At 37.4% G+C, this 14,436-nt stretch overlaps 1 protein-coding gene across 1 annotated transcript in view; it reads left to right on the top strand.

The window, feature by feature from the left end:
• Positions 1-14,436, top strand: part of OLFM3 (olfactomedin 3) — a 61,278-nt gene that overhangs the window by 38,825 nt on the left and 8,017 nt on the right. Inside the window, exons 2-4 of the mRNA XM_066324567.1 lie at positions 8,534-8,680; positions 11,049-11,204; positions 11,954-12,173. Coding sequence (XP_066180664.1) covers positions 11,058-11,204; positions 11,954-12,173 — 367 coding nt within the window. The 5' untranslated portion in view covers positions 8,534-8,680; positions 11,049-11,057. The remainder of the gene's footprint in view (positions 1-8,533; positions 8,681-11,048; positions 11,205-11,953; positions 12,174-14,436) is intronic.

The following is a 14,436-nucleotide window of genomic DNA, read 5'->3' as shown; positions in this document are numbered from 1 at the left end:
CTGTTTCAATTAACTGCAAAATTTGCTAATGCAGACTCCCCATCCTACTTCCTGTTTCAGTCAATTCTCATAATGAACTAATTCTTCTGTGGAGACACTACTTTGTTATTCTGTACACTTGGGATATGCTAACAGCAGAACACAAGAGAATAGGTGTGAAAAAACCCATGAAAATGTTCTTTAATGTCTTCATTCAAAAGAAGCTCCCTGAAGCCTGGTAAACGAACAAGCAGATAGCTAAGACCACTTCAGAAAGGTCACCTCAAGAGCATTGGTACAAAAACATTTAATGGACAACAGACTAAAAATCCCTTGCTCAATACTTCTCTCGGTGGAGACACCTGACTGCAGAATGTCACTGTGTATGCACTGCTGAGCTGTGGAAAGAGATTTTCGGGAAAGGGCACAGACCTCTCAAACTGCTCTTAAAAAAACCCTGGATATTGCTACTCACAAGTAGCACTGCAAAGCCACTGGGTTTTCTTGAACAAAAGCAGAGTAAGATGTAGAAGGCACAATTCTCTAAATTCAGAGAACTGCAGTTGAACTGATAGCCCAAGTCTGTGCTTTCTCAGTCTGTCTGCAGCTCTATGAATGTTAATTGCCATTCCAATTCTGAGGACTTTGCTTTGTGCACGCATTAACATAATGTGAATAAATAATCAGGCACAGGAACATGACTAATGTGCTGCCATTTTTTAAACCAATGTACTACTGAGCACAATGTATCGCATGAAGATGTGAAAAACGAGATTCACTTTTTGGTAGATTTTAAGAAATAGGTTTTAATAAAAAGATAAGACAATTAAGAGATAAGGAAAAAAGCAAAGTATGGTCGGCTGGGTGACTTGGCATGTAGCCAAGTCCACAAATTGTTATTTCACAGGCTTTCTTTAAATACCCTTTCTGTTGCATCAGTCTGTTGAATATTCATATTTTTCCATAAACTAGGTTCCATATTCCAGGGACTGTTTTGCATGGCCCCTCCTTGGGTCCGCCTTTTTAGAGCATGCGTGTTTCTTGGCTGTGTCTTCATTATCACCTCCAGATTGGGCCTTGGTCCGTGCTTTCTTCAGATGGGAGATGCTGATAGCTGGTGTATAAATAGCAGAGTTGTCTTTATATGTTCACTGGATGTTATCCCAGCCAAACAGACAGTTTAAGTATACTATATCACTTCTACCACTATGCCTAATTTTCTTTACTAACAGCAGAAATAAAAACTTATATCCTTACCACAAAGTTATTAATCATATAGCACACATCTTGCGAAAAGCCAACTTTATAATAGTCATTTATAACAAAGATAAAGAACTAAACACACTATAGAACAACAGTGCAATGAGGGAAGCTTTGGCTTTTCTTCTTGAGCTTACTTTCTAAACCTAATCTGTCAAACTACAAATTTACGGAGAGTTAGGATTCCTGATTTTGCTCTGCTTCAAAGGAATGTAGTTAAGCCAGCTGAGCCATAAGTATGCAATCACTTCTACATAAAATGCAAATCTTCAGGTGTTTACGTGGTAGTATTTATCCATGAACACAATTTTGAATTGTAAGAAAATTTTAAAGTAGCATTGTTTTTTACATACATTAAATACGCTAACATCAGGGTTAAGTGACTGCTGCTGATCTTCATCATTTCCTCCTTCTTACAACAGTATTTTCTTCTGGCCCGCAGGTAATTAGCTTTTGGGGTGAGTGGCTGGGTATATTTTCACAAGTTGCTGACTCAGGATGTTTTCTCTAGGAATAGTTGCTATTCCTAATACTGATGTTAATTAGTTTTTACAGTACAGAGATTTTAGTAGACTTAATCCTATCAAAACGTAACAGTATCTCAAAGTGAAAGTAAATATCAGAGACTAGAAGAGCCTTCAGACTATTAAATAAGGATCTTAAATAATACCTTTTAAAACCCTAGTAATTTGTAACATAGTAATTGAATATTACAGGACTAGCATACAAGAACATTAACAACATTGAAATTGCTACAGATTGACAGACTTTTATGTAAGATCAAAGTATGGCATCTGAAGTTATTCTGTGTAGATGCTTCAGCTTCTACTGACTTTAGAAGAAGTTAACTAAAAGAGGAAGTTATCATACCATCAGAATTTTAGGGTAATAAAGAATACTGTTCAGATTTTAAAATTCCTATTGCATTCTAGCTTTTGTTCAGAAAATTAATTCACAGCAGTTAATCATAAACTAGAAATGTGAAATTGCAGCTTTAAAAAAATACAAGAAATAAGGAGCTGAAAGAAAACACAGATCACGAAGTTTTGTTTCTACTTCCTAACAATGTGAGAATAAACCTTTAGTTATTCTGTGGCTTAAGGTATGATCTTTGTATCTGTGGCCTCAGATGTGATGGAAAAATTTTCTACTGTTTGCTTGCCATTTTTTAATTTACTCAAATATTTATGGTAAAATACAGCTAAAATTACTTTATAATTTTATTTCCTTAACAAAAAGGGGGTTTGAACGCTGACGCAGTTCTGGTAAAAACACATTCAAAATATAATTTCATTGAATATTTCCACTGTTCAGGAAGGAAACCTTTTTAAGACTGTGTTCCCATGCACATCTTCTCTAGCAATAGTGCCCTGAAGCAATACTTGACAAATGGGTGCACAAAACAGGAAATACCAGATCCACAGAATATTGACAATTCCACAGAGCACGCTCTGTCCCTGTCTATGTAAGCACACCCAGGGCTGGCATTACGTTTGCAGCAGCCCAGGATGGAACTGCCATGTATTTGCAGCCCCAGGAGGAAAGCCCTGGGCTCCCAGAGAAGCTGCCCTCATCCCTGCACTGCAGCACTGGGGGTATGTGGAGCCCCTGTGCAGCTCCAGCAGATGTGACTTCAGCACCATGGGCATGTTACATTATATAACCAGCCAAGAGGATTGGAGCATCACTTCCTGCTGAGTTCTGTGGAGTTGGATCCAGCAGCAATGTGGAGAATCACATGGCCGCAAGCTTTCTCTTTCACAGTTAAACCGGTTGGAAGAAAATAAAATGCTGAGCTGCATTAATGAATATTCTGTCACTAGAATCAAGGAGAATGTCATCTGTTGGGAATAATCATAATAACTCAACAAACAGCATCCTTTCCAGGAGCTGACACTACCCTGGACGAAGAAAATCAGCAATAATTTTTAATCTGTGTATCAGAAAAGTCTTATTGCCTTTTGAATGTGTTTTGTGCAATGTTAAAATTTAGGAGGGGACCAATTACATTCTTCTGTGAAACAGCAAATGTTGAAGAGAAGAAAACCAAAAATATCAAAAGCTGCAATTCAGTGTGGTAAAACAAAATTCAATCGTTGCATTCAGGAAGTGTCTTGGAACTGAGGGATTTACTGTGCTTATTAAACTTTTGAAAAAGAGGACAGGAGTAAAAAAAGGTGATTAAACTGATGAATTAGAATACTTTTTCTGTATTAGGTCTAGATAGGATGCTGAGACACTTCAGAAGAATTTAATAAAACTGGGAAAGTATCCAACATTACCAAATGTTACCTAATCCATATTGGAGGTAATCAGTGGAGGTGCTTGAGAAATTGACAAATTGGCGATGAAATGTGACAGTTCAGCAAAAAGCCTCACTTTTCATGTCTGTCTGAACAGTTCAGTTTGCATATCTGTTCAGGGGACAGCTGTGAGCCCCTCTCCACAGAAACCCTGACTCAGGGAAAGGCTCAAATGCCTCCACCTCCTAAGCCCTTCATCAAGGCCTGACTCACCTGTCAAGTCTCCAAACCACCATATCAAGGATGGACCACCGGGACTCTCTCTACAGAGAAATGTACATCAGGCAATCCAAGCTTACAGGAACTTTATCTCCTGAAATGCAGAAAATACTCTGAGTAAAGCAGCTGTGACCACATAGCATTCCTCAAATTTGTGATGTATGCACAACTTCTAGTAACGTTTTTCACAAAAGACGTCATTCAATTGTGGAACTTCCTGCAGGTGAATGTTGTGCCTCCTGAAAATGCAGATGACTTTAAAAATTACTTGATAAATCCAGAAGAACCCATCATGAACACAAAGTTGCAAAGTCTGGCCCAGTGAGTATCAGTTTGCTGGCAGGTTACCCCAAGGAGTGCATTACTGTGCATCTGTTCTGTTCTTACACTCCTCTTTTAAGCACCCACAGCTGATCATTGTAGTCAAAGGAGCTAATGGACCAGGGAGACTGATCCAGTGCAGCTTTTCTTCACTGGGATGCTTTTCTTATCAGAAAAAACAGCATGTTTTCTTGTTCAGAAAAAAATCAGAAAAAAAATCATGTTTTCTTGTTCAGCAACTATCAGTTAACAGTTTCAAAGCAATTCTAGTTCTCTGCAGAAAACAGCCCTTGTGCGTTAGTTTATTCCAGGATTGTAGAAAAAGTATGTGAAATAAGTCAAAAAGCAGGTAAACCAGCGTTTACAGTCAGTATGCTACTGGGAAATAAAACTAAAACATATTTAGTATTTAATTATTTTCATAATTAGGTCTTTTAATACAATGTTTATATATACAGGGAAACTAGCAAAAGCTTATTTTCCTGTGCAGAAGCTTTACATAAACTCATCCTTTCACTGTATTCAGATGTTTCTTCAGTGGATTAGTTTTTTGAGTATTTGAAACATTTCACAGCTCATGTTACTGTGTAACTACCACAAGATGCTTAATACCTGGATAGACAGATTTTATATTTCTGTTGCTGAGTGGCTCCTTAAGATAATGTATAGTTTTCCATGGGTTTTTTCAATTTCTTTTTTAAAAAATAAGTTTATATGTGTCCTCCTTAAGCTGCAGAGATTTATGGAAATCATTCTGAATGGATATTGAAAGAGACCTGTCAAGCCTGAGTTGGTAGACAAGCTCTGAGAATCTGAAAAACTGTTTGCAGGGTCACTTAGCTTTAATAACTACATCCATGATGACACACACCCATAAACATACATGCCTTCAGTTTCATTGCATGCAGAGTTCCTTCATAGAACTGCCAAACTCCTTAAGAAAAGTAATTTGCCTTTTCTGAAGCAAATTCAAAACTAAGTCCATAACTGCCCTGGGGAAAATGCAGTAGCCTGTCTCTCAGCAAACTTTATGCAAGTTTTCTCTTAAATAACTGCCATTAGAAATCCTCACTCAGCACTTCTTTAACAAATAATTCTTACAAAGTAAGAACTGCCCTATGCACACAGTGATTTCTAGACTGTTTTTCTGCTGCTTTCTTTTCACCCCCTACACTCAATATATGAGTAAGGTAAATTGCTACAGAGCCTGCAGCTCATTCTACAGCACTAGGGAGCAGTAGATATAAGAGCAAATGCAAAAGAAGTTGGCAAAATGTGTCATTCCCCAATTATCTCCCATCCCAGCACCAATGACAACATAGTGAGTCTGCCAACCCTGGAAATAATGCAAGGACTCATGGTACAAAACTTGTAAACTAACAAGAACACTGAGAAATATGACTCTTCACGGCCTCAGTGTTCTTTTATGAACAATAAAGATCTTAACAACAAGTTCTGCAAATAATGAAGTCACTGGTGCTTGTAATTTATGAGATCAGCCAAATCACGGGAGGTCCAGAAAAGTTTCTGGTGCTCTGATGAGCAGGTTGACAGTCTTGCCCCTTCCTCATGGACAAGTGCAGAACCATATTTACAGACAGACTCCAGCATATTTCTGCCAAAAATGAGAAATTAGAGGGTTCTTTGTGCTCAGGCTTTTGCCTTTCAGGCAGGACCACATTGCTCTGCCTGGACTGAACTAATTAAGGGCTAATTGACTGTCTAGCACCTATAAAGATAATTCACCCACGCCATTTTCCACTGGAACTGCAATGACTATTAGCATAGAAAGGATTTTGTTAATTTAGTGATAAGCATAAGACAGTCAGAAGTATTTGTTAGTAAGAGCAGAAAGAGGGCAAATGAGGATAGGAATGTTTTTAATGCATGATTAAATCTGGGTAGCTTGATCTCCTTTCATGCTGTGGATGTGTGCTGCAGTCACGCCTCTCACTGCCAGCCCCTGCACTGGATGATAATCACTCACTATGAAAACTCATTAGCTACACAGCAATGAGTCCTCCACTGCGGAAGCTTGGTGCTGTTCTTAGTACCATGGCAATGATCTCTAACTGGATGTCCCAAACTCCTCCCTTCTCTGGTAGGACTAAATACCACCAGAATAACCACTTCAGACACTCTAGTAAGTAGCTGTTATTTGTTGCAAAGCCATCTTAATGCTGAATTAGTATTTAAGTGCCAGCAAAAGTGCTAGTTTGTTGCCTCTTTGTAAATCTCTTTTCTAGCTACGAATCTTCCTATCATCTCTTTAATGCATGCTTCTTATTGGGCATCATAAAACTGCATGCTGGTGAACATGTTGTGGTCTTAAAAGGGAAGGTTTTAAAATAGTATCCTTAAATATGTAAGAACAAATGCCTTTATCTAGAGCATGAAATGCTAAAAAGGGTACAGCAGTGCCTTTTCGTTTGTCTAGACTGCTCTTCCTATCTTTACTGGTCCAGAAAAATGCATTGCGTTGTTTAGAAAAATTGTATCTGGCAGTAGCTTTCTCTTTGAAAATTGGATAATGTTACCTTGTAACTGTTCACTACAGTATTCAAGGGGTCTGAGTCCTTTCTATTTTTCTTTACTGGAATATAGTTAAACAAATAAAGAGCTGTTAGAAACAAAATAAAAACGGTACTAGGAAGTTAGATACCAGAATTTTTAAAAGGCTGATAATAGGAATAATACAAATGACAGAAATATCACTTTGTATCATTGATGCTCATATACAGCAGCCTCAGTTAATAAAAACCGACAGGAAAGCTGCGAATAGCTATGAATTCATGAGAAGCCTAAAAAGTCAAGTAACACTTTAACTGTATAAGAGGGAACACTATCCTGGTATTCATATATGAAATTAGTGCATCACTTTCCTAAATGCTTAGTAAAACACCCTTGTCTATGTATCTTTTTGTATAACTGCAATCAGATGTTTACATAATTGTAGGTTATGTAAAATATAAATTTATTGTATAGTAGTTCACAATTCTCAAACTCAGAATTTTAACTAAAAATTATGCATTTGCTAACCAACATGTAATAATTGAATGTATGCATGCAGGAAAAATACTACTGCAGAAAATCACTGTAGTCTATAAATATTACTACCTCAAAATTAATTATGTTGTAAGAAAAATCCAATTATCTTTTAGAGCAGCAAGATGAGAATACAAGAAATGCTCTATTTTATTTTCCTTAAGTGTAATTTCATGTCACTGAGTTACAGTATATATTGGTAGTTCTTGTGGCTGTGTAAGTAGAAGTTCCCTATCACATTTACATCCAAGTTTGAAGTTATAACTGAGTAACTACAAGATGGACACTAATTATTATGAGATATATATATTTATACACACACAAATATATGTGTTTATACTGATATGTTCAGATTCCAAGTAGTAAAAAACTGTCATTCTCCCCTTGGCTACAATAGTGCACGGCTGATAGAAATCCCTTCTAAATATTATTTCAAGAATCTTCTTCACTCATTGAGTTGAGCTATATCCATACTTTTGTTTTGATCAGGTGGCAGTAGTGCCAGTAGAGCGGGGAAAGTGATCACAAAAAAACTTGATTATCTGAGCTCAGCCACATCTGCCAAATAAAGAAATCATGAATTTCAATCATGTAGGGTTTTTTTGCACAAAACCAAGCACCACAAATCTGGTACCTTTTTAAAAACTTCAGATATTGGTTGAAAGTGTTACCTTGCTCTGCAAACAAATATGATTTTTATTTTTCATTTTTTCCCCTTTCTTTCTCAGTCATTGTTGCTGTAAAAAAGAGCAGGTTAGAAATTTCCAGATTTCTGCTGTCCAGTGAAGGACATTCAGTGTCTTAATCACCCTGTGGCTTACCATGAGCCCCATTCCCCTTGGCTAACCAGACACTTTTCCATCCTGCCCTGAGCAAGCCTCTGTTCCCTTGACTAAGTGCAGTGGAGAACAGTGAGGCGCAGCTTCAAGAGCAAACCTGTCCCCCACATCCAAACTGCTGCTGAGCCAATTCCCACCTGTGAGTCATACACTGTGCTCTCCCCAGGCTCATATGTTTGTTCTTTCCTGTCTTTGTTGTTTCCATTAGTCTAAAGTAAAAGTCATCCAGGTTGAAAGGACATGTTTGTTCTCTGCTGATGAAAAACTATAATGTCCCTTTGCAAAGAATTAAATCACCAGGTTTGTGCTGAATCACAAGCAGAACACTGTCCATCTGCCCCGGAAACTGTGTGTGCTGAACTCTTCTAGAGAACTATTACAAAGGTGTGGGATATGGCAAAACTGGGAAAATACCAACTAATTAGTCAAGAGTAATAATTATTGACTAGTAGGAACCTCATTGCAGACATGTACTGCAAAAATGAAAGTATTTTGCTGCAGTGGTTTTTTTTAAACAATAAAAAATTCAATTCAGTTCCTTTGACTATTACTGTTTTGGTGTTACAGACTCAGATTAGCCCCAAGGAAGGGTGGCAAGTTTATAGTTCAGCCCAGGATCCTGATGGCCGCTGCATTTGCACTGTTGTTGCACCTGAACAAAACCTATGTTCAAGAGATGCCAAAAGCAGGCAACTCAGACAGCTACTAGAGAAGGTAAGTCTTCCCAAAAAATTCCTCCTCTTGGTCATTAAATTTCCCATGGAAATCTACTGCTTTCCCTCTCAGTTAATACGTAATGAACAAATGAAGTTACCTGATCAAAATTGTTCTTTAGGGTATATCCCTTACCTGTGTTCTGATTTCTGGTTGTTATTTATCTGTTTTCCTTACATCACACCTTTCCCAACCCTTTATGTCTTCTCTCTTAGTCACTCTTCCCAAATTCTTTCTTACATAAAACAGGATAGATTTTTCTGTGTAAAACCAGCTACAAATCCCACCTCAAACTGGCTTGGTGCTGTGGGACTTAAACTACAGCTTCTGCTTCAATCATATGAGACTGCTGAAGGTAATTTCTCATCTCTTATCAAAAAAATAATGAGAGAGACACCACAGCATCTTGAAATCAAACTGCACAGAACATAAAAAGTTCTAATTTTTTCGTTGTTTCTTTTCGTCAAGTGTATTAATTTATTTTCTAGTGGTGCAAATTTTTCCCAACTGCCCAATTCTTAATTCCAGGATTATTCACTATTGCATATATGGTGAAACCAATGAAATCTTGTTTTGCATCAACAGAAAAAATGCTGCAACTATGAAAACACAAACATTCTGCATTCCCTATGTAAGTAACCAAGGTTGTAGTTCCTGTATCACAGCCAGTGGTACAGAACCTGAGGCCTGAGAGAGTATTTGAACAGCAGCAAAAATCAATATAAAATACAGACTTTAAAATGCATCTTTAGCACACAAGTATCTTTCTAGCTATAGAAAAATCAGTCCAGTATTAATATAGTGCCAGATCTCCATAGATTTTTGCTCCCTGTGCTTTCATAATCTTCAGAAGGGACTGTTTCAAGTTGACAGAGCCCGTAACATGGAGAGGACATTGATGGACCAGCAGAGGGAAAAGGAGCTGCCTCTCCTCATGCTGTTTACTTAAGAAAGGAATACTTCAGTTCTTGCTCCAGCACATTCCCCAAATACTAAAATATTACTGGAAAAATAACCACATTCTTTTGAGGTGGGGGCTGGAGGGGTGTATAAGATCACAAGACAGTTTTTGAGTTGCTACAGAAATGAACCTAAATCATCAGCCTCTAAAAGCTATTTTCTTATGATTAGGACTGTGGCAATCATGGGTATGTAATGTTGTATTACTACTTCCCTGAGTCTATACAGTCCTTTTATTGGAACCTCTATGTGAATGTGGCTTCTGCCAAATGGAAATTTTCAAAGTTCTTCCAGCATGCAAAGGACTTATATTTGCCTGCTTTCAACAATTAGGTAACAAAAGGGGGAAAAAGACTGGTTTTTTCATCAAAAATCCTTTCTCAGAACTATTAATGGCAACTGTAAAATAACCAATGTATACTATTTTTAAAAGTAGTTTCTAAATCCATACCTTCTGTAGATCATAATGAGCTAGCTCCAAACATGAATATCCATTCAAATATTGCATATTCTTGCAAACCATGGGAGTATTGCTGGATTTATCTTTTCTTGGGAAGGTACAACGTATTTTGTTTGAGCCACAACTTCAATAAAGTGCCTAATACATTTACAGCGGCCTAGTTTTCTCATGTTTTAGGAAAACAAAACACTGAAATAGAATAAGTGCACTGGAAAATTAGTTATTTTTATGGCTAACAAAAGCATTGCTTTAGTAACAGAAACTTTTAAAAGTATGTGTAGTTTACTCTGGATGACATTTACTGTTGCATCCCTGTGGTAAAAGTTCTCACTATAGCTACAAAGTCAATTTCTCTACAAAAGTTACCTAAACATTCACTACTTTTCATCTGTAAAAGAAAAAACCGATAGAGGTTATCTACCACTGAGACAATTGAATAAAATTTCTAACTTTACATTTACTTACAGAATTATGAGGAAACACCTCTGTGGTCATTGACACACCCCAGCTTATCTCTGGGTAGTCTTATGAATGTCTTATATTGAATGATTCTATAAATGCCTACTAATAATGGAAGTCATGCTCCTTGTACTGACGAAAATATCCAGATTTCAGTCCTGTCCCTTCATATGCTATATGAGCACCTTGTGAACCACAGACACATCTACTACAGGTCTCAAAGTACACTGTATTGCCTGACAGCCTTTCCCAAGCCCAGGGAAAATGATGCTTAAAGGACCTCTCTCTCTTTACATCTGATTAGTCCAAACAATTTATGGCTTCAAGGTCTTGCCCTGTTCCCCAGTATTTGTACTGTCAGTGTAGAACTGTGCTGTGATAGAAATTACTCACAACTAATTGACAAAGTGCATTTCATTGCCTGACATTTAACCAGGAATAAAAGCAAAGCAACAAAAAATGCATTTAGAGATTGTTCTATCTTAACAGGTTCAGAATATGTCCCAATCTATTGAAGTTTTAAATCTACGGACTCAGAGGGATTTCCAGTATGTTTTGAAAATGGAAACACAAATGAAAGGGCTGAAGGCCAAGTTTCGGCAAATTGAAGATGATCGGAAGACGTTAATGACAAAGCACTTTCAGGTGGGTTCCATTTTACATCACCTTTCCAGCCTGCTGGAAACAAGGTACTAAGTAGCACAGACTGCTAAGGTCTCATCTCAGCTTGAAATGCTCCCACAAAAGCACCATTCAAAAGAAAAGCGTAATGAATCTTCGTTTATGATGATAATTTTTTGCTCTGTTTACTTTAATTGTAATTGGGAGGAATGATTAATTATTAAGTCATTAGAGAAATGTCACTATAAATAGATTCTTGTTCTTTCTGTATCAATGTGCATGTCGTACTGAGGAAATTATTTTTTTACAAGCTCCAATGCTAAAGGGGGAGATCCAGTGGAATTCATAGCAAACAAGTAGAATTCTGCATTCATAGTGTTGCATGACATTTACTGCAGCTGAAGGGAAGAAAGGCTATAATAAATCAGTTTGTTGTAATTTTTATCCAGTACAATTAAGATCTAATTTCACATCAGAAGGTCTGCTCATTTGAATTTGGGATAGGGAGGAGGGAGAGTCAGTGGTTCAGGTCATTTGAAGATAACTTTACTTTCAGTAGAAAGACTATTCTCTCATGCATTTTATTTACTGCTTACTGCAATTATGTCTGAGGTGTCTGAGACTTTCATAGTAGACTAATAATAGATCTGCAATTAAAATAAATAATCATTTTCAAGTTGTTTTAATAATCTGGCATAAATCTTACATTAAAGGAAATTAGGGAATTGAAATCCTTTAAACTTCTTTAATGAACATATGATTGCCTTTAACAGGAGTTGAAAGAAAAGATGGATGAGCTCCTGCCACTGATTCCAGTTCTAGAACAGTACAAAACTGATGCCAAGTTGATCACACAGTTCAAGGAAGAAATTAGAAATCTGTCTACTGTGCTCACTGGGATTCAGGAAGAGATTGGTGCTTATGACTATGAGGAACTACACCAGCGTGTAGTCAATTTAGAAACCAGGCTTCGTGACTGCATGAAAAAGCTCAGTAAGTTAACAAGTTCATGGCAAATTTGGTCCCTTGGCTGTACATTTTTAGTTGTCTCTCTTTAGAAAGAATAAGGTTTGGAGGGAGGGGAGATTTGTTTGCTTCTTGGTTGAAAGATTGCATTATATTTTGACCTGTGCTACCCTAATAAAAAAGAGTAACTTGACCTAAGGTCAGTTATATCATTCTAAGTATGTGACATAATGTACTGCCATACTGTATACAGAAGAAATCAGATGAAAAATCATAACAGATAGCAAATTCAAAATCGGAGGTTTAAACCACTTGGAGAGTTACAAATATTCTTTCATAAAAGCTCAGACACTGCTACTAGAGTCATCTTTGGGCTAATACTGTGAAAAAAAATAGTGAAAAATAGATTGTAATCAGTTTTGAGATGTCCACATCATAACCCCAGCATCTTACTGTATCACCTGAGAGGCCGCTCTGACTGTAATGTCTTTAGCCTGCAATATTAGTGTTAAGGAGATCTCCCATTCTCCAATTCACATTACAAGCTAACCAAATTTTCCCAACTAATTTAAAGGGACCATGATTTCTGCAAGATAAACAGCAGCAATCCATTGCTACCGCTGCACCAGGTTTACTTCAGGCCGCCTCCTTCTTGGCTGCTCCCGTGCTGCCTTTAGTTAGAAGCCAAATATTGAGCATTTTTGAAAATCTGCACTAGCTCAGTATCTAAAACAAGGAGCTGAAGGATCAATATCAAATGCTAGCCTCAACTTCCATTAGGGATAGGTAACCTGCCTGACAAACACAAGGCAGTCTCCCCTCTTCCCAGTCTATCCATGTATTTGGAGATTTCTGAATGGATCACTGTTGCAGCCTGGATAACTACAGCAAACAATCCAGCCTTTATGAAAAATAAGCACTTTGCAATTGAACACTGAACATGAAAAAACTTGAAATTTCAAGGTTTAGGCCTGTGATCAGTGTCTCAATTATCAAGTGTAGGATGTTTACTTTTAAATGCTACCCAGGACATTAGATATCTTCTTAACTGGATAAGCAGAGCCTCCTCATTTTTGTGATGCATAGAGTGAGAAAAATCTAGGTTAAGTTAGCCTCTTAAATAATTTATTTCTTTATTTTATTCTAGAAATAGCACAGAGATGATGTGTTAAAATATATGACAGACTTCTTCAAACAGAAATTTCTTATGATCCCGTTTTCCCTCAGTACACACACATAATAGCACATTACTGCATTCACAGAAGGCCGTCAGAAAAAAGCAGCTGTGGTGCAATACTGCAGCAAACAAGAAAATTCCTATGAATAAACAGTATTTTCTGATAGTGAGTGTTCCAGTAAGTTATTAGATATCAAAAAGCATCAGTTCAACAAGTATATTGTTTTTCTTTGTTTTTACAGCATCTTGTAACCACAGATAGTGAAGCAATGACGGTGTGAAATACATTTTGGACAACAGAATTACTAGCTGTATTAACATGCATCCTATCTATCCTGGATTCCTGCAACACATTCTAATCTCTTGATGTACCTAATGAAAAAAAAAAGTTAAAATTACATATATTAGCAGTAGAGAGAAAGTTTTTCTGTAAAATAAATTATGAAGCATATCCATTATCAAAAGGGAGTGGACCTTCTTAAGATTCATTCATCCTTATTGGCATTATTCCCTGGTCTTAAAAGCTTAAATGACTTTTATGATCCCCTGCTAATGGGTTGGCTGTTTTTCTGGCCTATCCTTGTGTGCCTTTTGAAGTACAAACAGCCTCAGTTTGGCTTCCTGTAACTGCTGAGAGCTGGGGCTGTGTGCTCAGATCAAAGAGCACGAGGGGAAAGCAGCTCTCATGCCAACACCTGCTTTGTGGCCACATTGGCCACTCTAGAGGTGGTCCAGCTGTACCTGCCCATGCCAGCCTGATAGCCAGAAGCCAATGGCCCCACTGTGCCACAGGATCTGGCTTGAATCTTCACAGATTTTGTTGCATTTCACAATACAATTTTCTAATCAATGTATGCAATAGTTATTCTCTATTCTTCTCCCTAGCAGGTGTTTTTCTGCAGTATAATGCATTATTTATATTGTCCTGGCCACTTGAAAGGGTTCTTCCATCTGCACTGGCAACACTTTCAACACTCATTACAGTGCACTAAGCAGTTATCTTACTTTCACTGAAGTTTAATGATTACAACAGCTGTGATGACTGATTTTGTTCCTCTTTGGAATAAGCGGAAATTCAAGATGAAGCTGCTGGGAAATCAGTTGACAAAACTT

The sequence above is a fragment of the Sylvia atricapilla genome, chromosome 9 (genome assembly GCF_009819655.1).
Source record: "Sylvia atricapilla isolate bSylAtr1 chromosome 9, bSylAtr1.pri, whole genome shotgun sequence".
NCBI classification, from domain to species: Eukaryota; Metazoa; Chordata; class Aves; order Passeriformes; family Sylviidae; genus Sylvia; species Sylvia atricapilla.
The sequence above is the reverse complement of the archived record's forward strand: the minus strand, read 5'-3'. Positions and strand labels throughout refer to the sequence as shown.